Source organism: Muscardinus avellanarius, assembly GCF_963383645.1.
Source record: "Muscardinus avellanarius genome assembly, chromosome: 2".
Taxonomy (NCBI): domain Eukaryota; kingdom Metazoa; phylum Chordata; class Mammalia; order Rodentia; family Gliridae; genus Muscardinus; species Muscardinus avellanarius.
The window spans coordinates 76,241,840-76,269,753 of record NC_137787.1 but is presented as its reverse complement, the minus strand read 5'-3'; the positions used below and the strand labels follow the sequence as shown (position 1 = coordinate 76,269,753).

Genomic DNA, 27,914 nt, shown 5'->3' with positions numbered 1-27,914 from the left:
AAGTAAGTCTTCTTTAGAAAACAACATAGAAAGAGATGGAGTAAAGGACAGTATATCGGGGATAAAAATATAAATTTTAGATATGGCAGGTACTGCCATTTGTTGGGAAAAATATACATGGGGTTTTGTTTTTAATTTGTCAAATAAATAAAATGGGTCACATATGTGCTAAAGTCATCTAGCACTAGAACTACATAAAAATATCTTTATGTGGCCTTAGGCAATTTAATTACAAATTGCCAGTAGCATGAAGATTTTCTGCTTTCAATTTAGAAGTAGGGAAATAAATCTCTTTTGAGAGTTAATGTTATAATAAACATATCATAAAAGAGATAGATAAGGTCACTAATAATATATAATTTTTGTTTTGAATTTCCAAAATGGTACATTCCAAATTCTTTTAGAAAACTAATTTTAGCTAGGCATGAGAGGTGTCTTATGCCTGTTATCTCTACTCAGAGGCTGAGACAAGAATCAGGTTTGCAGCCAAGTCTTAGCAAGAGAGGCCTTCTGCAACTTAATGAGACTCTAAAAATAAAATAGGGCTGAGGGTATAGCTCAGAGGTAAAATGTCCCTGGGTTCAATACCCAGTACAAACAAACAAACAAGTAAATAAATAGAAAAAAAAAACTACTTTCTTACCCAGGTTGTTAAGAAATCTTAGACTATAGAAACTTATGTATAACCAGTATGGCAATAATTTAAAGTTGGCAACATTCCTGAAATTAATTTGGCTAAAAACATTTCTTTGGAGTATTTCATAGCAATTTCTTTGAGAATTTCATGACCTTTGCCAGCAATATTAGTAAAGCATTCTCTTAAACAGTTAAAATTATTTAGTTCTCCATTGGTAGGTTACAAGTATAGCCAAGAAGATATTTTAGTTCGCAAAATAATAAAGCAAACCATAAATTCAATACTTTCCCCATACCATATCAAAGAAGCACTACCCCTTGTCATTAGCTGAATGAACATATTACTTTTCTATTTAGTTTTTTATTCACTAAAATCTGATTATGCTGGGTTTCCATCTCACACTAAGCTATTAAGCATTCTAAAATCATTTAAAATCATTATGTTAGGAATGTTTAGCTGGGTGTGGTGGCGCACACTTGTAATCCCAGCATTCGGGAGGCTGAGACTGGAGGATTGCAGTTTCCGGACAGCCTCAGCTACTTAGTGAGTCCCTCTGCAACTCAGTGAGACCCTGTTTCAAAATAAAGAATAAAAAATAGGGCAAGGGGTATAGCTCGGAGGTTGAATGCCTCTGGGTTTCATCCCCAGATCCGCCCCCCCTCCAAAAAAAGAATGTTTAACATAATGAAGAAAAATTCATTTAATGATGACTAAATTAAGTAGATGGAATAGTTATATTATTTAAAAAGAACAACATTTTGTGTTGGATGTGGTGGTGCACGCTTGTAATCCCTGTGCTTGGGAGGTGGAGACAGGAGGATCACCCAGGTTTGAAGCCAGCCTCACTGACTTAAGAGACCCTGTTTCCAAATTTTTTTAAAAAAGTATAAAATAGGTCTGCGAGTATAGCCCGGAGGTAGAAGGGTTTCCAGGAACCCCAGTACCCCCCCCAAACACACACACGAACATTTCATGAGGAATAGCCCAAAACTTCTAGTTTCTATTTGCACTAAAGTATTGCTTGGGATAATTTTCTAACAAATTAATACAGTAAGAAAATATGAAATTAAAGTCAAGAGTCAAAGACTTTTGTGATGTTTCAAAAAAAGAAAATGAAATCTTTCTATTTCTTTAATAAATAGTGCTTATCAGTTCAAGGGTGGTCTACCATTGACCTATACACTAGCTGTATTTTATTTTTAATTTTTTGTGGTACTATGGATTGAACCCAGGGGCATTCCACCTCTGACCTAGACCCCTAGCTCTATTTTACTCTTTTTTAAAAAAATGTCTTAAGTTGTGAACAGCTCTCAATAAGTTGCTGAGGCTGTCTGTGAACCTGCAACACTTGGGATTACAAGTGTGCAATACCATACCCAGCTTCATTTCTTAATTTTGAAAAGGTCTCTCTAAATTAGCATTCACTGATTTTAAAACTGCAACTCTCCTGCCTCAGCCTCTCAGGCATATGCCATCGAGCTCAGCTAATTTATCCGTGTGTGTGTGTGTGTGTGTGTGTGTGTGTATACTAGAGATTTAAACCCAGGGGCCTTTTGCCTTTGAGCTACACCCCCAGCCCTATTTTATTTTTTTTATTTTAAAATAGAGTTTCATCCTGGTGTGGTGGTGCACGCTTGTAATCCCAGCATTTGGGAGGCTGAGACCTGGAGGATCGCGGTTCGCGGACAGCCTCAGCTACTTAGTGAGGTCCTCGGCAACTCAGTGAGACCCGGTTTCAAAATAAAGTATAAAAAATAGGGCAGGGGGTGTAGCTCGGAGGTCAAATGCCCCTGGGTTCCATCCCCAGACCTGCAAAAAAATAAAAATAAAAATAAAATAAATAAATAAAAAAACAGGGTTTCACTACGTTGCTGAAGACCTTGCTAAGTTGCTAAGGTTGGCCTCAAACTTGCAATTTTCCTATCTCAACCTCCCAAGCACTAAGATTATAGTTGTGTGCTACTGCGCCTGGCTTAAACACATACTTTTTAAGTACCTCATCTATTTGTTTTAGACACAGATCCTCCCTCTCTTTCATCTAGAGGCAAATTCATGGATTTCTATTTCAAATGTGACTGGACAGTGACCTAAAACAGATGCTTATTGCCATATGACCTAGTACTTCTATTTCTCATTATGTACCCACAAGAACAAAAAACACATGTTTATGTAAACACTTGTGTATGACTGTTCATGGCGGCATTATTCATAATAGCTGAAAGAAGGAAATAACTCATGAATGGATAAACAAAATGTAGTAAATCTATACAATGAAATATTTGACTGTAAAAAAAGAAAGTGTGCAAGAACATGGATGGATTATAAAAACATCGTACTAGCAGGGTGGCATGGTGCACACCTGTAGTCCCTGTATTTGGGAGGCTGAGTTAGGAGGATCACAGTTTCAAGGATGGCCTTAGCAACTTAGGAAGATACTCAGTAATCTAGTGAAATCCTGTCTCAAAAACAAACAAAAAAAAATTAAAAAATATCTGGAGGTGTATTTTGGAGGTAGAGTACCCCTGACTTCAATCTCAGTACCACAAAAACAAAACAAAACAAAACAAAACAAAAGCATTGTGTTAAGTGAAAGAAGACGTATAAGTTTGTATGTAATGACCAGAATAGACAAATCCATAGAAAGTAGGATAGTGGTTGCTGAAGGCTGGGGTGGTTGGGTGGGGGATTGCTATTAGTGAGCACAAAGGGTTCTTCTTAGGGTTATGAAATGTTTTAGAACTAGCAGTTATGATTGTATAACGTTGTGAATACATCAAAAACCATGAATTATTAAAAAAGTAATTTCTTATATTTTATTAAATTCTAGAAGCCTGGTGTGGTGGCACACACTTTGAAATCCCAGTACTTGGGAAGTTGAGACAGGAGGATAGTAGGTTCGAGGACAGCTTCAGCAACTAGTGAGACTTTCATCAATCTAGCAAGACCCTGTTTTAAATAAAATAAAACAGGGCTGGAGGTATAGCTCAGAATACCCCTGGGCCCAATCCCCAGTACCACCATCACCGCAAAAAAAAAAAAAAAAAAAAAACCAAAAAACAAAAAACTAGAATACAACAAGCTAAGCATCGAATTTATTGTTATCTTATATGCTTCTAATTTCCTCATAATTTTTATTTGAACACTGGAATTGTATATGATTGTGAGATTCATTGTGATAACATTTATATATGCACATGAAGCACATGACATTATTTGGTCTGTTTCACTCCCTTACTTAACTTTTTCCTCCTCTCCTCCCTCTCTTAACTCCCTTCTACTACACTACTGGACTCTCCTAATTTTCATGAGAGTTCTCTTCTTTTAAAAAGGTAAGTTTTGATCTGGGCGTAGTGGTGTACACTTGTAATCCCAGCACTTGGGAGGCTGAGAGGAGGATTGCACAGGTTCGAAGCCAGCCTCAGCTACTTAGTGAGGCTCTCAGCAACTTAGTGAGACCCTGTTTCCAAATAAAATATAAAATAGGTCTGGGAGTGTAGCCTGGAGGTAGAAAGCCCCTGGGTTCCACCCCCATTACCGCAAAAAAAAAAAAAAAAAAAAACCCACAAAAACAAAAAGGTAAGTTTTATGTTATGTGAATTATATATCAATAAAATAAAACTTGCCATAAAAGAATACATTTTGATCTGAGAATTAAAAAGTTAAGTTCTCCATCTGTCTTACCTTAGCTATGCAAGCTGGACAAAACCAGTCCCCATCTGGTATAGTTGTAATCTTGGGTCTATGACAATAGGTATGACATCCTTTGTCACAGCCATCACAAAGGAGAAGCAGTTCTTCATTATCTCCCTTTCGACAGATTTGGCAGTACTATAATATACGAAAAATCATTTAGAATTATCCCTCTGCTATAAATAATAGTTACTGGGATGTTAAACACACCATAATTCCTACTTTATTATTAGTAATGAACATTCCGCTTGCTAACAAATATACAATAGCCATACACATCTATGTATCTCTCGTTACACAGATATGGACCACATGACGGGGTGAGCAGTTCTATTTGGGGTAAATGCACATTTCAGGTACACTGCAAAGAACAAAGCTAGAGGTTGGATGCCTGCACACACTTTAGAAGCATGTACACATTACATATGAAATCATTAACATGACATCAGAGCACATAAAGCAATGAAAGCTTTAATACATGATGTTCTTAAAAATGTGTTTCAGCTTTTGCTTATCTTAGCATCCTCATGATATTCTGAGAAAAAAATAAGAGTTAGAGTAATTTTTAAGATCAAAATTAGGACATCTGTATTAGTATCATGATTATATATAATAATAGAAAAGATAGTCCTGGATGTTGATTAAATTATCCATCTTTTTTGTAATTGACTGAAAATTTTGTCTAAACCAAGCAATGTAGAAAATCAACCCAAATCAAACATGTGCCACAAGTATATAAAGTGGAACTTATAAAATAATTTCTAAGGAAAAATATAGACTGCAAAAAACTAAAAAAATTAAGGTCATGATTTTGTTTTCTAGAATAAAAGTACAATTATTTCTTCTCTATTTAAAAATGTATACTATTTCTAAGAACTGTAAGTCTGCAGAGAATTTTTCTATGCATACATATACTGTACAACAAGTTTAACAAAGGAAAAGGAAAAAGTTAGACAAAATATTCAAGATAGCTTTAGAAAAGAGCAAGCACTAGGGTTCTTGACATTTAGTTCATATTTCAATCACAGTAAGAACTGTCCTGCAGTTAATATTTTTAAAATGAACATATTTAAACTAGAATTCATTTATACGAATTTAAAGCTAAGTATAAATATAAAACCTTAGAAAAATAGTTTGGCTGTTCAAACTTAGTTCTTTTTTTTTCTTTTATGGTACTGGAAATTGAACCCAGGGACATTCTACCCCCAAGATATGCCCTAGCCCTTTATTTACATTAAAAAAATAATTTAATTTTGAAATAGAGTCTCACTAAGTTGTGAATACTGCTAAGTTGCTGAGGCTGGACTCAAACTTGTGATCTTCCTCTTTTAACCTCCCAAGTACTAGTATTACAGGTGTGTGCCTGGCTATCTTTTATTTTATTACAGCATTATCTCTTAGTCTGGCAAAATCCAAAATAGTTTTATATACCTTGATATATATGCCAATCAATGATGGTTTAAGAACCTTATCAAAATGGTAGATGCACACTATTCAAGTTAGCAAATATCAACACCTCTACTATAGATGTAATATTAAAATTGGCATGGCTACTAAGAGCAAAAGCAGTAGTTTCATATTCCAGACATAATTAGTCTATTTTATGAGTTTATTTAATACCACACTACTAAATATATTATGATGCAGTTATTTATTTCACCAAATAAGTTACATCTTTAAAACTATTGTGAAGCCAGGCATGGTGGCACATGCTTGTAATCCCCATGCTTGGGAGGCAGAGACAGGAGGATCACTCTGGTTCGAAGCCAGCCTCGTTGGCTTAGGAGACCCTGTTTCCAAATTAAAAAAAAAAAAAAAATATATATATATATATATATATATATATGTCTGGGAGTGTAACCCGGAGGTAGAAGGGTTTCCAGGAACCCCAATACCACCTAAATAAATAAATAAATAAATAAATAAATAAATAAAACGATTGTGAAAATACTAAGAAATAACATTTGTAAGTTTATATTTGTCCTATATAACCATATTTAAAAATCAGAATCATGAGCCTAAGTAAATTCTCACTGTTTTCTACAATGGATAACTAAAAATGCTGCAAAGTCTGTTTTACATCTCATATTTCTCACTTAAAAATGAAATTATTTTCTAGCCAGATGCAGTGGTGTATACCTATAATCCCAGTATTTGGGAGGTTCAACCAAAAAGATTGTAAGTCAAAGGCCAGACTCTGTAATTTACTGAGACCCTATCTCAAAATAAAAAATAAGAAGTCCTGGAATGAGCTTAGTGGTAAAGCTTCTGGGTTCACTTCTCAGTAACACACACACACACACACACACACACACACACACACACACACACACAAAATGACAAAATAAGATTATTTTTATTTTTAAACACATTTAAAGAAAAGGTGACATATCAAACTCATATTTATGGAAAAATCATAGTATCAGCTCACAATATATTAGAGAAAATGTATCAGTGTTTGATTCTGCTATAATAAAAATAGTGGATGTTACTGCCTATTATTTGACATCAACAACAGTATAAAACATGTTATGGGCAAAAAATTTTGTAAAGGCAAATAGCTCCCTCTCTCCTGGCAAGCTTAGTATCTGAGAGAATATTTCTAAAGGTATTGAGCACTTTAAGATTTTGTTTGGATTTATTATGAAGACTAATATAGGCACTGTTTCCTCTCCAATTAAAGGTTAAAAAGTGCTTGCTAATACTATTATTTTTTTCTTTTGCTCTACTGGGGATTGAACCCAGGGTCACTATACGACTGAGTTACACTCCCAGCTCTTTTAATTGGTAAGTTGCCCAGGTTGGCCTTCTGCTTCAGCCTCCTGAGTAGCTAGGATTAACCGTTGTATATATTATGCTTTTTGATAACTATAATCGTGTGTGTGTGTGTGTGTGTGTGTGTGTGTGTGTGTGTGTACGCACTATTGGGGACTGAACTCGGGGGTTTTCTGCCTCCAAGCTAGACTCGCAGCCCTATTTTATTTTTTACTTTGAAATAGAATCTTGCTAAATTGCTGAAGCTATTCTTGAACCTAAGATCCTCCTATTTCAGCCTCCCAGGTGTTGGGATTATAGGCCTGCACCACCACATCTAGCTTCTTGTTAATCTATGAATACAAAATTCTGCCTTCTTTTCAAGGTAGTTTCATAGCAAATAGTGTATTTTTTTTTTAAGGTTTGGGGATGAAACCCAGGGGCATTCGACCTCCGAGCTACACACCCTGCCCTATTTTTATTCTTTATTCTGAAATAGGGGGCCTCACTAAGTAGCTGAGGCTATCTGCAAACATGATTCTCTGGTCTCAGCCTCCCGAATGCTGGGATTACAAGCGTGTGCCACCATGCTCGGCTGCAAATAGTGTATTATTATTATCATTATTTGCTTTTCTTTCTTGTGGTTCTGGGGATAAAACCTGAGGTCTTTGTTTTGTCAAGAACTTTTCCATTGAACTATAGTCCCAGCCTGAAAATAATGTATTAGTAAACTTTTTAAAATGAAGATTATGAGGCTGGGCATAGTGGCGCATGTTTGTAATCCCCGCACCTGGGAGGCTGACACAGGAGGATCGTACAGGTTTGAAGCCAGCCTCAGCTACTTAGTGAGGTGCTCAGCAACTTAGTGAGACCCTGTTTCCAAATAAAATATAAGGAGAGAGTTAAATGATGATAAATGCATATTAATAACATGGGAAAGATTAATGAATCTGTGAAAACTGAAGGAAAGCTTTAGATTGCACAAATTAGGTATATTAATACCAAAACAAGTTTTAGAAGTTTTGGAGGATGTTTGTTAGGTTGACAGCAAAAGTGACCACATCATGATGACTGGATAAGAAAAAATAAGGTAACCTAATGGAGGGTGATTGAGGTCAATTCCCTAATGTACATGTACATTCACAAATGTATCAAAGTCAATCATTTAGCCAAACATGAGAAGGGGGGGAGGAAATGGGGAGGGAATTGGGGAAGGGCTAAATGAGTGATGTGCGCATGTGTGCCTCTACCATCCTGTACTCCATTAAGATGTATAACTACAATGCACCAATAAAAATATTTTAAAAAAGAAAAAATAACTGCAATTTTATTTTTATATAAAAATAAATCTTTTTGATAACTATACCCTAGATTTCACCAAATATACTTGTCTAAGGTAACTTTAAAGACTTGTTCTAATAATAACTTTCATAAGAAAAATGTTTTTACCTGGTATAGATGCTAACAGGTAAACTGAACAATACCTTAACACAGTTAATATTAATCTGGGTTGAGAAAACAGTAGATTTGAGCACACTGTAAACACTTCAGATTAAAATTTCATAGGCATTTTAGGAAGAAGTAAAAAAAAAACAAAGGAGGAACAAAAAAACAAATTTATTTTTTATAAAGTCTAAGTTCTTAAAGCATGGAAATAAAGATGAAGGAAGAATGGTAAATAAGGATCTCTTCTTTTCTTTGGGTAATGACTTTTTTTTTTTTTGGTGGTACTGGGGTTCCTGGAAGCCCTTCTTCCTCCGGGCTACACTCCCAGACCTATTTTATATTTTTGAAACAGGGTCTCTTATGCCAGCGCGGCTGGCTTCGAACCTGCGCGATCCTCCTGTCTCCGCCTCCCAAGCGCGGGGATTACAAGCGTGCGCCACCACGCCCGGCTTGGGTAATGACTTTTAAGTAAAGGAATTTCATTAACCACTTATAAAAACAAATTTTTTAAATTAATTAATTTATTTTTTTGGTGGTACTGGGGTTCCTGGAAACCCTTCTACCTCCGAGCTACACTCCCAGACCTATTTTATACTTTTTTATTTGGAAACAGGGTCTCTTAAGCCAGCACGGCTGGCTTCGAACCTGCGCGATCCTCCTGTCTCCGCCTCCTAATCACGGGGATTACGAAAGTGTGCCACCATGCCTGGCATAAAAACAAATTTTTTATGTTTGAATTTTAAAGAAAGTCTGTAATTTAAAAGTAAATGTTATAGTGATTAATAAAAGTCTACATATAATGAATACTCCTATATATAATACACAAAACACATAAAAAGGGGCACTGAACATGATTTAAATATATATATCTCTGGAATATGTGAACTATTGCTCTTTTTTGAATTCACAGCATTTTAGTGCTTGTCACAAAGTAGAGGCTCACTACATATTAATAAATAATTGGGCTTGTATGAAACAGGTAAAAAGCCAAGTTAAATCATTATAGAAAAGACTAAAACAATCTACTCTCAATGTAACATATCTGATGCAAATATATATGTGCATAGTCAAACTGTATTTTTTTGTATTTATTTCTCTGAGGATTTCTAAGCATTAAAAGTTATGAAACATAATAGAAAAATAAAACATGTTAGAAATTCAATAATGTTACAGGTAATGTTAGCAACTGGAATGTTTACAAGAGTAAAGGGGACTTCAAAATATTTAGCTTAAAAACTGCTACACAGCAAAATACAGGTAACAACTTTAGTTAGAATTATAAACAATATTCGAAGGAGGCAGAAGAAAGATTTAAATAATGAAAGATAACAAATTTGGCAGGTTCCTTCAAAAGAGCTCAAGATAAAGAGAAAAATATTAGATTACATTGTATTTAAGAATCATATAAACTCAAATATAGTATAAGTTATTGTGACAATAGATAATGTATAATTAAGAAAGATCTGGAGGTTGGAAAAAAAACAGGACAAAGTAACTTAGTTATAGTATTTCTTAAATAAAAACACTTACAACTTTCATAATTGATTTTTCCCATGCTATTGATTTCTGTAACTGCTGAATGCACAGAGCTACCTGTGCAGCACTGCGAGCTTCTGACAATGCCCTTCTCCATACCCTGAGCCCTGGAGCAATATCCTCTTCAATTCTGCATTGAAATATAGAAAAATTAAGTAGGTCATGTCCACATTTACAGTTACCGAATGTGAAACAATCATCACACTGAAAGCCAAGCAATGACAAAAACATATAACAGCCAATAAGTATAAAGTTTAAGCAACTAAATTTGATGTAGTGCACAGACTGTGGCTACGTGCCTCAAAGCTTAGTCACAACCAGGTAAATGTAAGATCACTTTGCAGGATTATCAATGCACATAACAAAAAAAATGTTTTTACAAAGCACCATGCAAATAGCATGATCCGTATGGATCACAGACATACAAGAAGATACATAGATAACAGGCAATAGAAAATAGGCTCCAATTAGCAAAGAAGCACAATAATTTTTCAAGTTAATCTCAATAACCTACCCGTCACCATCACCACTAATGGATGGTGCAGGAGCAGGGACAGTAACTGTGCCCACATTATCCAGTTTGATCTGAATGGTGGTACTTAAGGGGCTCTTCAGATACCTTCTTTCAATGTTCCGCTCCAAATCAGCCAGCCTGGTTACAGCTATATCTAGGGGGTTGTCATTCTTCCGATCTAGAGCATGTGCAACATTTCCTTCTTCTCCAGTAAGTTCTCCATCATGATCCTTGCATAATTTAGTAAATGACTTATGTTCAAAATATACCAAGTCCTCCCTTTCTGATGCAGGCTCTGGACACATCCAACCCTATATGCCAAGAGAATAATGTTGTTATGCTTTCTTCTTAAAATGCCCGGTAGGCTAGTTACCTTTACTTAAAATACAGCAGGAGACACCAGCAGACCTCAAGGACCTTTAGTAAGACTTTGTACCTTGTGTTTCCTAATGCTAGGTTAAAGCAAGAACAAAAAAAATTAAAACAGTTGTAAAAAAAAGTTCAAAGAAGAAAATTTGTCAACTTTTGATATTATGAAAGATATAATGAAAATCAGCAAGGTATTCCCAAAGATTTTGGTCTAACATATTAATGTTATGAGTAGATGGAAGTATCTCAGTGGCCTAGGAACTTGGCTCTTCCTTTCTGTTTTCATACCTTCCAGTACTTTTCGAAGAAAGGTCCCTGTACTCACCAGTTTTCCTTTAGTTGCAGGAGCTTAGCATAAACTGTTACCTTTGTCTGTATAGTTCTTCCCTGTTCTTCTTTGCCTACTTAATGTTATGGTCACAATTTCAGACTAACATGATCAATTGACTGACCTCTTCCTACCTCGAACCTGTGATCCTCCTGTTTCAGCCTCCCAAGTACTGTGATGATAGGTATGTGCTACCATTTCTGGTTCATATAATTCTATTTTCTTTTCTTTTTCTTTCTTTTGTGGTACTGGAGATGGAACCCAGGGGATTCTACCTCTGAGCTATAACCCACAGTCCTATTTTTTATTCTTTATTTTGAAACAGGGTGTCACTGAGTTGCAAAGGGCCTCACTAAGTAGCTGAGGCTGTCCACAGACCCCGATCCTCCTGTCTCAGCCTCCCAAATATGGGATTATAAGCATGTGCCACCATACCTGGCTTCTATTTTCTTTTTAAGAAGAAAATTAATAAGTACTCTAAAGATGTTAAAATAATGTTTTGTAATTATTTTCATCACTAGTTTTCTTAGCCTCTTTAAGACTTATATAATTACAACTCAATTCTTAGAACTAATACAAAAGAATTCAGTAGTAACTTATTAACAGAATGTTAAAATACCACACTCATTTATCTACCAAAGACACAGACAACAACATGTAAACAGCCAGAAATGTCATAAGGTCAATGGACCAAAATCTAAGTAGATCAGTAGAAAAAAGTTTCAAGCCCACACTGACCATAACTCTTAAAATCTTGACGATATGCTTTCCCCAACATAGAATCAATTAGATGGAAAAAATTGGAGGAAAACAAGAAATATTTGAACTGGCAAATAGTAACAAATGACCATGAGAGAGGACAAAAACAGATAATATGGAGCAGATATAAGAGGGTAGAAAGCAAAACATACTACATTTAGTGTAGGAGCAAAACCTTTTTGCCTGTAAGGGAATCACTGTCTAATAATTGGTCTTCATACTAAAAATCATGTCATCAAGGTAGTTGGAATTACACTCATTATTTTTAATTTAAGAAGGCAGTGAAATACATAACCTAAGAGATCCAACAAACATGCTTAAAAATTATGGCCCTGAATGGAATAATTTTCATTTCTCCAGTAAATTAACTTGTGTAGAAGAGTTCATTTATTGAAGATCCCACCAAATGAGGCATTTTTATACTGTATAATAGAACCAGGAGGAGGAGACATGTAGGATGTTAGCACAATAGTTTCAAAAAATGGTAGATTTTGATTCCCAATGTTGGTAATAATGTTTGCAGCAAGGGGATATTTTATTAGCTCGGGAAAACTACAATATGGGAGATCCTTAAAACTAATTATTAAACAAAATTTTAAATATTAGATAGTGTTTTACCATAGATTTCTCAATGAGTAAAATATGAAATATCAAGTCATATTGCATACAGACTAAACTGACTGAACCTTTGCAGTTCTCTACCTTTCATGCTTATCTATCATCCACTTATTTATTACACAGATAACCATTTTATTATCAATTAAGAAGACATTCACACTCCTCCTTGCAAGACCTAAAGCTATTGCATGAAGGTATAAGTTTCCTTTTGTCTATTCATTGGAAACTAGTGCTTATCATTGCCTGTGAAACAGCAACACACAATAGCTACATACATTTCTACTTTACATATATACATAGGGAATGTGTGAATGTGACTATGTATCATAATATAACATATATAACATTTGGATCTATATTGTTCTCCACATTTAAGACATTTAAGCTATATAGAGAAAAAGTCTGACATAATAACATGACATATATACAAGGGAGTTCCTGCTCTTCTATGAAACACTACAGCAGAGTTTGATAATATTTGTACTAAAGCATTTACATTTATCCTAGGAAAAACTATGACACTTTGTTTGAGATAAAGAACCCCAAATCAGAAATAATATTTGTGAATACCATCAAGGAGGTAGCAAGGTTTAGTAAAACCATGTAGAATCTTAAGTTGGCTCCAGACTAAATCCACTTACTTAGATGACCATTGGTAGGTTACTTACTTTGAGCTTGGTCTCTTACCTGTAAGATGAGAAAAGTTAACCTAGGATTGTTTTGAGAATTAAATGAAATAAAATGAAAAAATTCAGTATAGTAACTTGCATATACTAGGCATATAATAAGTATTAGTTACCTTTCATTCGCCCAAAACCAGATTTTATTCCAAGACAATTTTACCTTTACTTGCAAACTTGCGGATGCAACTCTCCTTTCTAGATCTTCTACCTGTTGAAGGATACTCAAATCCATCTCCATTGCTTGTTCTTCCACTGACCAGTTTTCCACAATGTCTCGAGTTACCTGGTTTTCTTCATTTTCATTTAATTCAATAATAGCAACTATATTTGAAAAGAAATTAATTTTAAAATCCATTTTATTCCCCCCCAACTCAGTGAGCTCTTCCAGAAAGTGAATAAAATTCCAGGGACATCACGTTTGAAATTATAAGTTAACATACATCATGTTATAAGTCAATAAACATGAACACATGGGTTCACATGCAGGCAGCTTACTCTTAAAAGAAGCAGTCTTTCTAAAAGACACAAGGCAATATGTATATATGTGCTAAAACTTATAAGAAAATAATACCAATTTAAGAAATGCAAATAGTTACTGGTGAGCAGAAGAAAAAATACTAGTAACAAACTTAGAATTAAAACATATTAAACTATGTCTTAGGATAAAATAATTCATTTTCATAAGTAAGCAAAGAAGCAGAAAATTTTACATACCATCCTTATTCTTGATACAGGCTTGCGTAATGTAATCCAAGTGTTTCTGAATTTGCTTTTGTAATGCTTTTTCTCTTATTCCTCTGAGATGTAGCACTTTGAGCAAAGTTTTTAGATCCTCTGGGTCAATAATTCTCCACCAACCAAACTGCATTTCTAGGTCAAGATAAATATGTAGCTCTTTTAGAAATATTTTGAATAGAAAATAATGGCCTCAAATAAACCTAAAAAATTATTAACTACATATAAAACCATGAGAGATTCAGTTCTCATATAGGAACCCATAATAATGAATAACAAACAGTAAGTGGCTAGAAGCCATCTCAATGTACCTACCCTCTGGAATAGGTTTTGGACTAGGAAAATCAACTGGTTTTGCTACTTCAATAGATGTAAGTTGAGTTGAAGAGGCCTTTTCATTCTGAGGTACTGGAGATTCACTTTTACTTGAAGCAACATTGGAAGTCAAGAATGAGTTACCATTTCCTTCGGATAATCCCAACCCTGATCCCAGACTAGGTAAAGGTGATGTAAATGGAATATTGGAAGTAAGAACACCAGTGGGCCACCCACAAAACTGAAGTCCCATCATAGACACTCCACTTTTCATCTGTTAAAAACAAAAAGTTTAAAAGGAAGATTAACCTAAGAAGTTAAGAAAAATGTTTAGAATCTGAAATTGTTGTAAATTTTGAAAAATATCATTTGTTCAACACAACAGAAAGAAAATGAAATACATCAGCAACAATGAGGATAAATGTCATGTTCTTATTTGATTCCAAAAGTAATTTCACTTTTAGATAAACTATAACAGCAATAAATTAATTAAAGTAAACTTAGACATAGAAATCAGTAGTTCTAATAAAGCTTGGGGTAGAAATTCTGACTTAGATTGTTTTTAGACTGTGGCAGGGATACTGTAACTATTTATAATAACTGACCCCCCTTGAGTGGAAATCTTTACGGGGGTCAGAATTTAATAAGTGTATCACAATGAGTTTAAGTTAGCAGTACTAACCTGAAGAGGTGATAAAGCAAATGGATTTAGACTGACAGGATTCTGAGAAGACGATGATCCAAGAAGAGGAGCTGGGGCAGGTGAAGGTGACTTAGATGGTGGCTGAGACTGAGGGGTCACCAAAGAGGCAGTTGACATATCGGCATGGGTAAGGGAAGTCTCATCACAGGGTGTTCTTGGCAGAAGGCTAAACCATTGCCTATTCTTTTCTGTCAGTGTTTTTAGCAACTGGTCATTGGGGAGAGGACTGTAGAACTTCCCTGGACCACTTGAACTGGTGTTAAAAAGATTAGCGTCTGTCTTTTCTATGTTGTTCTGTGTTGCTGTGGATGGAATGCTGCCCAGTGAGTGTTTCCCACTGTTCTGATAGGACAACGTGCACCCATTTGCACTAACATTTGGTTTGGGGGACACAACATCTGACTCAGGAGGCATCTTAGCTACTTCCAAAAGCTTGCTTAATTTGGAAAAAGAGCCAGGTTTCTGAAGAAACAGATTTGTGTTATCTTTTTCTTTAAGATCTTCCTTTTGTTCACAGTGGTCTGTATTTGAATAATTTAAAGTATCCCCAGAGGTCTCAAATATTTCTTCTTTGATTTGAGTGCTTTCTGCCTTTTTAAGTTTTTCTCTTTCTTTTGCAATTTCTTCTAGTCCTGCAAAATCAAAGAGTTATAAAAATCAGTTGCTCCTCATTATATTAATACTATAATTAAAAATTTAAATTTATCAAATTATATGCATATTTTAAAAAATTTCAGAATTACTTAGTACTCCCCATACTTTCATTTTTTATAGATTTTTTTTCACTCACTGGAAAATTAATGTGTATTCATTATAAGAGATTAAAATATAAAACGTGAAAAAGCCCTACTGAGCAGCAAAAATAGTGATTGATGGTTTTATAGAACATTTCAAGGAGTTCTCTATATAGCTTAGCCTAAATAAATGAAAAAGAGAAAAGGAGAATCTTATCATACACAAATGCCTAGACCTAGAATGTTTTACTAAATAGTACTTTGCAAACATCCGGAAGTGTCAATAAATATATAACTGTCTCGTAAATTTTAACAACTACAGGGTATTCACTGGACCACACCATAATTTAGATAACCAATCTACTGATAGACATTAATAGGTCTCAGTTATTCACTGCTAACAAGGTCTTAGTTATTCACTACAACTTAGCGAGACCCTTTGCAATCCAGTGAGACCCTATTTCAAAAATAAAAAGACTATAAAATAGGACTGGAGGTATAGCTCAGAGTTATAATGCCCCTGAGTTCCATCCCTGTGCTGGAAAAAAAATGGGTGAAATTTAGATGAATGAAGAAAAGGAAAATTATTATTATAATGGCCAGGATTTGGCAAAGCACAGTTTGCAAAGACACAAGAGTAGCAATTCACACGTGTTGAACAATAGTGAGCAGACTGGTCTAGATGAAAAAAATTTTTTTAAATTTTGGAGCAATACAGGGTGTTCAACCCAGGGCCTCATGCATGGTGGACGAGCATTGTACCAAGCAACATCCTCAAGTGCCAGCCCCTCCTTTTTTTTTTTTTTTTTTTTTGCCAGGGGCATTCTACCTCCAAGTTATAAGTTATACCCCAGTCCTTTTCATTTTTTTTTTTTTGAAACAGGGTCCCACTAGGTTGCTGAGAGTTTCTTTACATTGCTGAGGCTATCCTCAAATCTGCAATTCTCCTGTCTCAGTCTCAGGGTCTCACTGGATGGCAAAGGGTCTCGTTAAATTGTAGTGGGGTCACAGGCAAGTGGCACCATGCCCAGCTTCATCCTCAGCCCTTTTATTTTGAGACAGGGTCTTGCTAAACTTCCAAGAATGGTCTCTAATTCTTATTAGAGAACAGTGTGAAGATAACTGGAGGAGAGATTTGTGTACGCCTTGTATGTTGAGTACAGATATATTACAACATCTCACAGACAATAGGGTGTCATTCATGGTTTTGAAGTAGAGAGGTGATGACAGAACATAACAGAATGGGGGGGACTATATATAGAGAAGTTGAGGACAGTTATAATAATAAAAGTATATATTGATAAAGAACTAATTTCAGTAGTGTTGCAGAAATTTTGAAAGAAAAGTTGATGTCCTAGGTAACTTCAACTTTACATACACAGGTGACTGAGAATGATGTGGTTCTTAAACTGAAGAGTACTTAATTGGTCTGGGCCTAGGGCTCAGGTGGGACTTGTTCTGGTGATTCTAATTATAGCTAAGGTAAAGAGGCACTCACCTGGGCATTTATTTATCTGTTCTTAAGTTTTACCATGCTCTGCAACTTCAAGTGACTCTTAGTTATGTCAGTTTTAATTAATTTCTATACTAAAACTTTAATTCCATTCCAAAAGATTCTTCTTCTTGACTCTATTCAGTTTAAGGCATCACAATTTTCCTACTGAGGATTAAGTTATCCATTTTTTTTTTTTTTTTTTTTTTTTTTGGTGGTACAAAGGATGGAACCCAGGGGCATTCTACCTCCGAGCTCTATCCCCAGTCTGATATTTTATTCTTCATTTTGAAACAGGGTCTCACTAAGCTGCAGAAAGCCTCATTAAATGCCTGAGGCTAGCCATGAACCTGAAATCCTCCTTTCTCAGCTTCCCAAATACTGCGATTACAGGTGTGTGCCACCACATCTGACTTAAGTCATCAAATTTATCTCTGATTCCATTTTTACTATATTGTACTTCTTCCTTCCATCCCTCCCTCCTGAAGGGGGAGTTTATCTGAGCTACACCTCCAACCATATTTATTTTTTATTTTTTAATTTTGAAAAAGTGTCTCAGTAGGTTTCTGAGGCTGTCTTTGAACCTGTAATCCTCCTTGTCTCAGCCTTCTAACTACCGGGATTACAAATGTGCGCCACCATGCCTGCTTCATATGCAAAAATTCCTGATAGCAATTCTATCTTTAAAATCTCTCTTTCTGTGTTCCTTCTACCTCTGTTACACTTAGCTTTAGGCCCTCCCTATTTTTCAGCTGAGCTATTGAAATTGTTCCTCCAACCTTTCTTATTCCAATCCAATGTGACATTGCTGCCAGGTTATTTATTTTAGTGTAGTTAACTGTCTAAATTAGTCTCTGCTCTCAAAGAACTCACATTCAATGGTAGAAATGGCCATGTGTACTCCAAATTACAATGGAATATTAAGTAAATTAGAAAATATTTGCCTCCCTTGAGCCCTCGAGGCATTTTACTTTTATACCTTTGATGGCTCTGAGCTTAATCTCTAATTTTGGAGTCCTAATATTCACCAGAGTTGTCTTGGGGGCCACCTCTGCATTGGAAAGCACGTATATAGAACAGAGATCTTATTTGGCATGGCTGGGAGTTCCCCCAATAGACTGATCACAACAATTCTGTTCTTATTAAACACTGAGCTTAGCCGGGTGTGGTGGTGCACGCTTATAATCCCCGCGCTTGGGAGGCTGAGACAGGAGGATGGTGCAGGTTCGAAGCCTGCCTCAGCTGGCTTAAGAGACCCTGTTTCCAAATAAAATATAAAATAGGTCTGGGAGTGTAGCCTGGAGGTAGAAAGCCCCTGGGTTCTATCCCCAGTACCACCAAAACAAAAAACAAAAAACATTGAGCTTTTGCATATAGTTTTAACTACAAGGGTGATGCTAGCTGGGCATGATGGTACATGTCTATAATGCCAATACTTGTGAGGCTGAGACAGGAGGACTGTAGGTTTGAAGTCAGCCCCAGAAATTTAGCAAAGCTCCCAGCAACTTAGCAAGGCTTTTAGTAAATTAGTGAAACCCTGTTACCAAGTAAAAAAGTAAAATAGGGCTGGGGGTGTAGTTCGGGGGGAGAATGCCCCTGAGTTCAATCCCCAGCACCACAAAAAAATTTTTTTAATGTAGTTCTATTATTAAAACAAAAAGCTTAAAAATGACTAACTATAATTTCTTTTATGATCATCTACCTGATTATCCAATCCTCTCATAATGGACTATAAATTTCAACATAGCATGGATTGTGTTTCACGTAACTTTGTGTCTCTTTAGTGCCTATAATAGTGCTTAGCATATAGTGGGTATTCAAAAAATGTGTTGAAAGCAGTTTTTGCCTCTTAGTGCTATCATGGATAAACAGTCACATCCCAAAACTCATATGCACTGGCATAACACTTTTGGCCCCATCAAAATTTAGAGAATTGGAAATGCTCAGAACATAGAACACAGAGTTCGTGTGTGTGTGTGTGTGTGTGTGTGTGTGTGTGTGTGTGTGTGTGCGCTTTTTACTGGGGACTGAACTCAGGGATATTCTACTTCTGAGCTATACCCTCATCCCCCTCATGTTTTTTTTTTTTTCTTTTTGTTTTAAATAGGGTCCTACTAGATTGCTGAGAGCCTCACTTAAGTTGCTGAGGCTGGTTTAAACCTGTTATCCTCCTGTCTCAGCAGCCCAGGTACTGGGATTATAGGCATGTTTCCCCATGCCTGGCAAAAAAATTCAACTCCAGAAGGTTTATTGCATAAATATACAATATATTGTGATAATTAATGTAAGAGATAGGAAGCTAGCAAGATAATTACCTAAAAAATATCAAAGATTGGTGATAACACAAAATTCAAGAAAGAAAGAGATTTACAAGCCAGGCATGGCGGTGCACGCTTGTAATCCCAGCATTTGGGAGCCTGAGACAGGAGGATCATGGTTCACAGATAGCCTCAGGTACTTAGTGAGGCCCTTTGCAACTCAGAGAGACCCTGTTTAAAAATAAAGAATAAGCCGGGCGCGGTGGCGCACACTTGTAATCCTCGCGCTTGGGAGGCTGAGACAGGAGGATCCCACAGGTTTGGAGCCAGCCTCAGCTACTTAGTGAGGCTCTTAGCAACTTAGTGTGACCCTGTTTCCAAATAAAATATTAAAAAAAATAGTTCTGGGAGTATAGCCTAGAGGTAGAAAGCCCCCTTGGGCTCCACTCTCAGTACCACAAAAAACAAAAACAAAAACAAAAAAACCAAGAATAAAAAACAAATAAGGCTGGGGGTGTGCTTGGAGGTACAATGCACCTGGGTTCCATCCCCATCCCTAGTACTGAAAAAAAAAAAAAAAAAGAGAAGAGAAGAAGAGAAAAGGAAAGAAAAGAAAAGAAAGAGGTTTACAGGAGGTGATCTCAAATTTCAAATGTGAACAAGATTTTGAAAAGAATGAGGATTGTAATGAAAATCTTAAAGTGATGCAGATTATCTCCAGGGGTATTGCCAGGTGGATGTTTGTTGTAAAAGTACAAGAGTAAGCCACATGTTTAAAAGTTAGACAATATGAAGGAAGATAAATCTGGAGCAGTAATTAAATACAATATAAGTGAAAACCTTTGCCCACTACACACAAAAAAAGAATAGTTTGATGTCAGAAAGAGTAGCAGAAGAAAAATAATGGGCAAGGAAAAAAGACCTATCTGTGTAAAGGGCATTATGGGTTCAAACAGAATAGAAATCAAGGCTGTAAAATGTTTGTTTACTGGCAAAACACGTTTGATTATAAAAGCACAAAATATACTGAAGTAATGGGGTTTGAAAAATACAATGTCTGATTTAATACTGTATTTTTAAATAGATTACTAGTTCCTACCTTCACCACTTTCCATGCCTTCTACAAAAATCCCCCCACACTGGGGTAGAATCCAGTATCTGCGTCTGTAACGATCTTGGCCGAACATCATCGAACGTAATGAGTGAGAAGCATCAAAGAGCTTCCTTCTGTACTGACTTTGTTGCTGTTAAAAAGCAATATATATAATTAAGTTATGATGCTAAAGGCTTTAAAATTAACATATCGGTGACTTCAAACTTACTTGCCTTTAAACAGAATAAATTTCACTACTGGGAAAAGAGAGAAAAAGGGTTAAATACTATATGCTTCACTTCAGTTTTAGTAAGATTTATCAAGTCAAATTATTTTCAAGAAAAATTGAATATTTTTATTGCTATAGATTAAAATGATAAGTTTTACTTTGTCAAGTATCTTGTGGTAAACATAATCTTATGTATGTGATCAAGTATCTTATTGAGCTGAAGCAAACTGGCTCAATTCTATTGGTTAGAATATATAGCCAATAATACATATATAATTGACTAAGCCTATATTTGCCTATTTTTATATCCAAGCTGTGAACCTAGATGACATATGACTAAATTTTTGAGGTCTGTGAATTGAACATTGACATAATATACAGGAATATCAGAATATTATGATGTTTTATTCTTTCTTTTTTTTCTAGGGATTGAACCCAGGGGCATTCTACCTCCAAGCCATGCCCTCAGACTTATTTTTTTTCCCCTTTATTTTGAAATAGGGTCTCACTCAGTAGCTGAGGCTGGCCGCAAACATGTGATCCTCTTGTCTTAGCCTCCCAAATACTGGTATTACAAGTGTGTACCACCAATCCCAACTCCTCATAATACTTTTAAAGATTCAATTTTTTTTCTTTTTAAAAAAAGCTCCTCTTAGCCGGGCGTGGTGGCGCATACTTGTAATCCCCGCATTTGGGAGGCTGAGACCGGAGGATCGTGGTTCACGGACAGCCTCAGCTACTTAGTAAGGCCCTCCGCAACTCAGTGAGACCCTGTTTCAAAATAAAGAATAAAAAATTGGGCAGGGGGTGTAGCTCGGAGGTTGAATGCCTCTGGGTTCCATCCCCAGACCCCCCACACACACAAAAAAAACTCATCTTGAATTTCATTAGGATGTTACTTTTTAATAAGTACATAAATATGTATTGCTTAAAAGTCCAATGCAAATAAAATCCATAAATATTCAAATGTAAAATAAAACCTATGATGCTGAAACTATTTCTTTGACACTCAAGTACATTTTCTGAGTAATTAATTCTAAGATAAAACTATATTTTGATTGATACTTTGTATATACAAGGAGAGTTGAGAAATATAGGACCTTTATAGATTCTGTTTAGGTTCTATATCAGGATCTTAACCTTGGCATTAAAGTTTTAAGCTTTAATTGGAAATTGTTTCCACAGCTTTATATTTAAATTACAAAGACAAGTAAGCAAACAAACAAACAAAAAACCTTGTTTTTACTGAGCACTCAGAAAAATGAATCCTGTACAATATAGGGTTTTTTTTTTTTTAAAAAAAAACTGTTAAAAAAAGACGTAAATAATATGAAAAGTACTTACTTTACTCAGCTTTTCAATCTGTTTTTCTAGCTCTTCAACACTTGCTGTTTGGTCACCTTCATCCTATACATAACAAAATACAGTATCATTTATCTGTTTATAAGATTTATTCAATCAGCCTCCCTAATGAATGCCTCCTTTATGCAAAGCACTAGGAGAGGCACTGAGGAAATGAGTAAGACTCAGTTCTTGTTTCCTAAGTTAATAATTTGGTAGGAGACACATAAAACATGACTTTTTTTTTTTTTACGGAAGTACCTCAAAAGAGTAACATATTAAGAGCCATGGAATCTAGTTTGAATTTATACCAACAGAGGTTGTGTGGAAGGAGTCACGTTTAGCTACTAAAGTACTGTTAAGAATTTATGAATTGCCGGGTGTGGTGGTGCACGCTTGTAAACCCCCTCCACGCCCCCCCACCCCCGCGCGCGCTTGGGAGGCGGAGACAGGAGGATCGCGCTGGTTCGGAGCCAGCCTCTCTGGCTTAAGAGACTGTTTCCACATAAAAATGTTAAAAAATAGGTCTGGGAGTGTAGCCCGTGGGAGTGTAGCCCGGAGGTAGAAGGGCTTCCAGGAACCCCAGTACCACCAAAAAAAAAAAAAAAAAAGAATTTATGAATTAGAAGCCAGGCATGGTGGTGCATGATTATAATCCCAGTACTTGAGGCTGAGACAGGAGGATCGAGGGTTATGGCCAACCTTAGCTACTTAGTAAGGCCCTCCACAATTTAGTGAGACCCTATTTCAAAAATAAAGAATAAAAAATAATGTTGGGGGTGTAGCTCAGAGGTAGGATGCCTCTTGGTTCCATCCTCAGTACCACACAAAAAAAGAATTTATGAATTAGAGAAAAGAGCAGAGCATTCCAGAAAGTTGACATATCCTGACATGAAAAGTACATGAAACCATAAGGTGAGAGATGAAAAGGATGAGTCTGGAGTCATGTTGCGAAAGCTGTAAACTCCTGGCAGTGGATAGCAGTATCCTTTGATAAAAGTTAAATATCAACATTATGCTTTAAAAAGATTAAACTGGCAATAGTTGTAAGATGGCCTGGAGCAGAGAAAATACTAAGATTGGCAAAATTAACTATTAGATTAATGCGATGAATTAAGAGGTAGAGAGAGGGGGGGGCTTTCAAAAGTAAAATAGGCAAAAATGGGGAAAAAGTCAAATAGAAGTAAGAGATATTACATAGTTGTAAAACTGGTAGGTCTTGGTAATTCATGAATATAAAGCAGGGAAGGGCAAGGGAGATGAGAGAAGGAATACACTGTGATACTACGGTTTATTCTAGGAGACTGGAAAAATACTGGCACTATTAGTGGAAGGAGGTATTTTTAAAGTGAGATAAATTATATTTTGAGCACATTAGGGCTTTTAGATTAAAAATAATACCCTATATATTGTACTAGTTTTATAAATAGAAAGCTTGTATATGATTATATGAAAATTTTCATTATGTAAAGTAGAAATAAAAGAAAGACCTCCAAATTATGTTTTAGAGGGCTTCTTTGGATATAGGCAGATGACTGACATAGGCAGATGGCTGAACTTTTCTAATACTATTACGAACTATAATTTGTGATGACATTATCTGTAACACAGGATTTCTGTGTGGAATAAAAAGAATAGATTTGTAAGCAACTAAGAAAAATAAGATTTTTGTGAGGACGAAATAAGAGCTAAATAAGCAACAGAGTTCTTTAATCAGAAGATGTAGGTACATATTAGATTAAGTGTGTGTGTGTGTGTGTGTGTGTGTGTGTGTGTGTGCATGTATGTGTGTGTGTAGTGTGCCAGTACTCACAGCTACCTAGCAGGCTAAGGCAGAAGGAATACTTGAGCCTAGAAGTTTGAAGCCAGACTTTCCCTTAAAAAAAAAAAAAAAAGAAAAGAAAAGATTGCTGGACATGGTGGCACACCCTTGTAATCACCGCGCTTGGGAGGCGGAGACAAGAGGATCGCGCAGGATTGAAGCCAGCCGCGCTGGTTTAAGAGACCATATTTCCAAAAATAAAAAGGTATAAAATAGGTCTGGGAGTGTAGCCCGGAGGTAGAAGGGCTTCCAGGAACCCCAGTACCAGCAGAAAGAAAAAAAGAAAGAAAGAAAAAAGTACAGTCGGGTGCAGTGGCACATACCTATAATCCCAGCAACTCAGGATGCTGAGGCAGGAGGATTGCAGGTTTGAGGCCTGCCTCTGCACCTTAACAAGATCACACCTCAAAATAAAAAATAATAAAAGACCAGGGATGGGAACTTAGCTCAGTGGTATAGTATCTGTGGGTTCAATCCCTAGTATCACAAAACAACAACAACAATGAAAAACAAAACAACCCCCCCAAAGTACATTATAGGATAATATAAATTCTTGAATATGATAACAAAAGCACAATGAAAGCAAGTGGGACTACCTATCTAAAAAGCTCGACAAAGGCAAAGGCAACATCAAATTGAAAAGGCAACCTGCAGAATGGGGAGAAATATTTGCAAATCATATATTGGATGAGGACTTAATATCCAAAGTATATAAGGAATTCCTAACAACTTAAAAGCAAAACAAAACAAGACAAACAGCATCCTATAGCCTCATTCAAACAGTCCCCCCAGATAAACTCATTAACACCAGGCAAAGAATCTTAATAAACATTTCTCAAAGACATTCAAATGAGAAAGTTATATGAAAAGATGTCCAACATAACTAGAGAAATACAAATCAAAACCACAAAAATTTATCACATCATACCTTTACAATGGCTAGTATAAAGAAAAAGAGAAAAAGGAAGAAAAAAAGGAAAGGAAAAAAAGTGTTGGCAAGAACACGGAGAAACCCTTCTGCAGTGCTGGTAGGTATACAAAATGGGACAATCCCAATGGAAAACAGCATGAAGGTTCTTCACAAAAATAAACATTTAACTACTTGCAACATGATTCCACAATCCCACTACCTATTATTTATCCAGAAGAATGGCAATCAGGACATTTAAGAGATATTTGTGCTCTTGCGTTCTTCATAAGCATTACTTACAACAGTCAAAAAGTGGGAGCAAAATCCAAGTCCACTGACAGATATTTTGTATCTGTCAAATACACACATTAGAATATTATCCAGACTTTTTTTTTTAACAGTACTGGGGATTGAACCCAGGGGGATTCTACCTCCGAGCTTCACCCCCAGCCCTGATTTTTATCCTTTATTTTGAAATAGGGTCTCACTAAGTTGCTGAGACCCTAAGTAGCTGAGGATGGCAGTGAAGCTGTGACCCTCCTGTCTCAGCCTCCCAACTAAGGGGATTAAAAGCATGTGCCACCACACCTGGCTTATCCAGACTTTTTTTTTTTTTTTTTGGTGGTACTGGGGTTCCTGGAAGCCCTTCTACCTCCGGGCTACACTCCCACGGGCTACACTTTCAGACCTATTTTTTAACTTTTTTATGTGGAAACAGGGTCTCTTAAACCAGCGAGGCTGGCTCCGAACTAGCACGATCCTCCTGTCTCCGCCTCCCAAGCGCGGGGATTACAAGCATGCGCCACCACGCCCGGCTTATCCAGACTTTTAAAAAAGGAAATCTTGCTATACAGAACAATATGAGTAGCCGGGCGTGGTGGCGCACGCTTGTAATCCCCGCGCTTGGGAGGCAGAGACAGGAGGATCGCGCAGGTTCGAAGCCAGCCGCGCGTGCTGGCTTAAGGAGACCCTGTTTCCAAATAAAAAAAATGTAAAAATAGGTCTGGGAGTGTAGCCCGGAGGTAGAAGGGCTTCCAGGAACCCCAGTACCACCAAAAAAAAAAAAAAAAAAAAAAAAAAAGAACAAAATGAGTAAATCTTGAAGATATTATTTCAAGTAAAATACGACAATGATAGGCGCTCTACTGCTAAGCTATATCCCTATCCCATTAAAAAAATTTTTTTTGAGACAGTGTCTCTCTAAATTGCCAAGGCTGGCCTCAAATTTGTAATCCTCCTGCCTCAGTCTCCCCAGTTTCTGGGGTTATAGGCATGTGCCTCTCTGCACCACCCGACAGTACTTTTAAAGCCATGAGGTACTTAATTTACAAACAAAACACAGTATGTTAAATAAATGAGAGAGAATATTTGAAATTAAGAATCTGCATCGCTCTTTGGAGAATTCTCAATTACAGTTATAAGTTACTTAACAATGGAGATTTTACAAAGTGCATTATTAGGTGATTTCATTGTGTGAGCAGTATAGAATACGCTATGTAAAATGATTATAATGTCATTATGTTATATAATCTTATGGTACCAATATTATATATGCTGTCAGTTGTTGACCGAAATGTCATTATGTAGCAACCTGACTTTAAATGCAAGGAAAAACTTAACTTCTCTTAAGCAGTCTAAGTTGCTTTCTCTCTCTGTCTCTATCTCTATCTCTCTCTATATATATGCTATTCATTATTTGCTTAACCATCACAAAAAAATTTGATGAGCTAAATATAACATTCATTGTTCAGAGGAAGAAACTGAGGCAAATAAATGTCAAAGCTGAATTTGAATTCAAATCTATATGATTCCAAATTCTGTTATTTTTCCACATTCTATGCTTCTAGGTAGGTCTTAAACATCACCCTAAATTTGGTTACCTCATCTTCACAGATATCAGTCTTTTTTCCTTTTTTGTCATCTTTATCTTCTTCATCCTCATCATCCTCATCAGCCTGGTCGTCACTATCATCGTCATCATCATCATCAAAGTCACTGTCTCCTCCTTTTCTTCTTCGCTTGCGTCCTGGTGTAGGTGTGCCCAAGGGATGCTGTTCTTCACCAAGATCAATGCCACCCGAAGTGTCTCTTTTGCCTGTTTTCTTAGCATGGATGATTCTGAGCCTTTAAATGTTACAAAATAAATGATGGTATGGAATAAAAAGCTAGTCTCTATAGAGTTTAAAGTGAGTTTTAAGCAAAAATACTATTACTTTTCTCATAGTAATATATACCCATTGCAATAAAAATGAGAATTAAAGAAATTTAAGAAATGTTTCTATAAGTTATAGAATATATTAATTTTCAAAAGTTTTTTTTTTTACCTTTTAGTAATTGAAACACCTTTTAAAAACCATGAGAGCTGAAAAGATTAATTCTGACAATGACCAGGTGAACATTCCTGATTCCCACTTTATATGACTAAAAATAGAAAAATTATTTTGGTACTAGGGATTGTACCCAGGGACATTCTACCTTGAGCTACACTTCCAGTCCTATTTTACTCTTTATTTTGAATCAGAGCCTCACTAAGCTGCTGAGGGCCTGCCTCACTAATTGCTAAGGCTGGTCTTGAACCCAAGATTCTCCTGTTTCAGTCTTCCAAGTACTAGAATTATAGACATGAACCACCAAGCCCAGCTACTAAAAAATTTCATTTCAAATTACTGCAAAGAAATAATTCTCTTAAGAGAGAAGTGAAAATTTTTACCATAATATTTCTTGGCAATAAGATAATTTTTAATATTGAAAAGGTTTGGTTACAGTCTGTAAAAGCACATTTTAGTTAGAAAGTAAGAAAAATGGGGTAGTTCAAATTAGTTCTGATGTATGATAAAAGTTACCTGATAGAAACTGTAATTTTAAACAGTGTGATTGCTTGATTTCTCTAAAATTAAAAAATCAAATTTACTTTCTTTTAAGTTTGAAGCATATAAACTCAATAAATC

General features: G+C 36.0%; 1 protein-coding gene across 4 annotated transcripts in view; it reads right to left on the bottom strand.

The window, feature by feature from the left end:
• BAZ2B (bromodomain adjacent to zinc finger domain 2B) overlaps positions 1 to 27,914 on the bottom strand; it is a gene marked incomplete at both ends in the record, with an annotated part of 142,422 nt that overhangs the window by 4,419 nt on the left and 110,089 nt on the right. For 3 of the 4 annotated variants that reach the window (XM_080719844.1, XM_080719846.1, XM_080719847.1), the window contains 10 exons: positions 4,319 to 4,465; positions 10,058 to 10,193; positions 10,683 to 10,888; positions 13,495 to 13,655; positions 14,049 to 14,204; positions 14,385 to 14,658; positions 15,067 to 15,719; positions 20,671 to 20,815; positions 22,238 to 22,300; positions 26,847 to 27,090. In XM_080719844.1, the coding sequence (XP_080575970.1) occupies positions 4,319 to 4,465; positions 10,058 to 10,193; positions 10,683 to 10,888; positions 13,495 to 13,655; positions 14,049 to 14,204; positions 14,385 to 14,658; positions 15,067 to 15,719; positions 20,671 to 20,815; positions 22,238 to 22,300; positions 26,847 to 27,090 (2,185 nt within the window). Of the gene's footprint in view, positions 1 to 4,318; positions 4,466 to 10,057; positions 10,194 to 10,577; positions 10,889 to 13,494; positions 13,656 to 14,048; positions 14,205 to 14,384; positions 14,659 to 15,066; positions 15,720 to 20,670; positions 20,816 to 22,237; positions 22,301 to 26,846; positions 27,091 to 27,914 lie in introns of all 4 variants that reach the window. The other variant, XM_080719845.1, reaches the window with a different exon arrangement.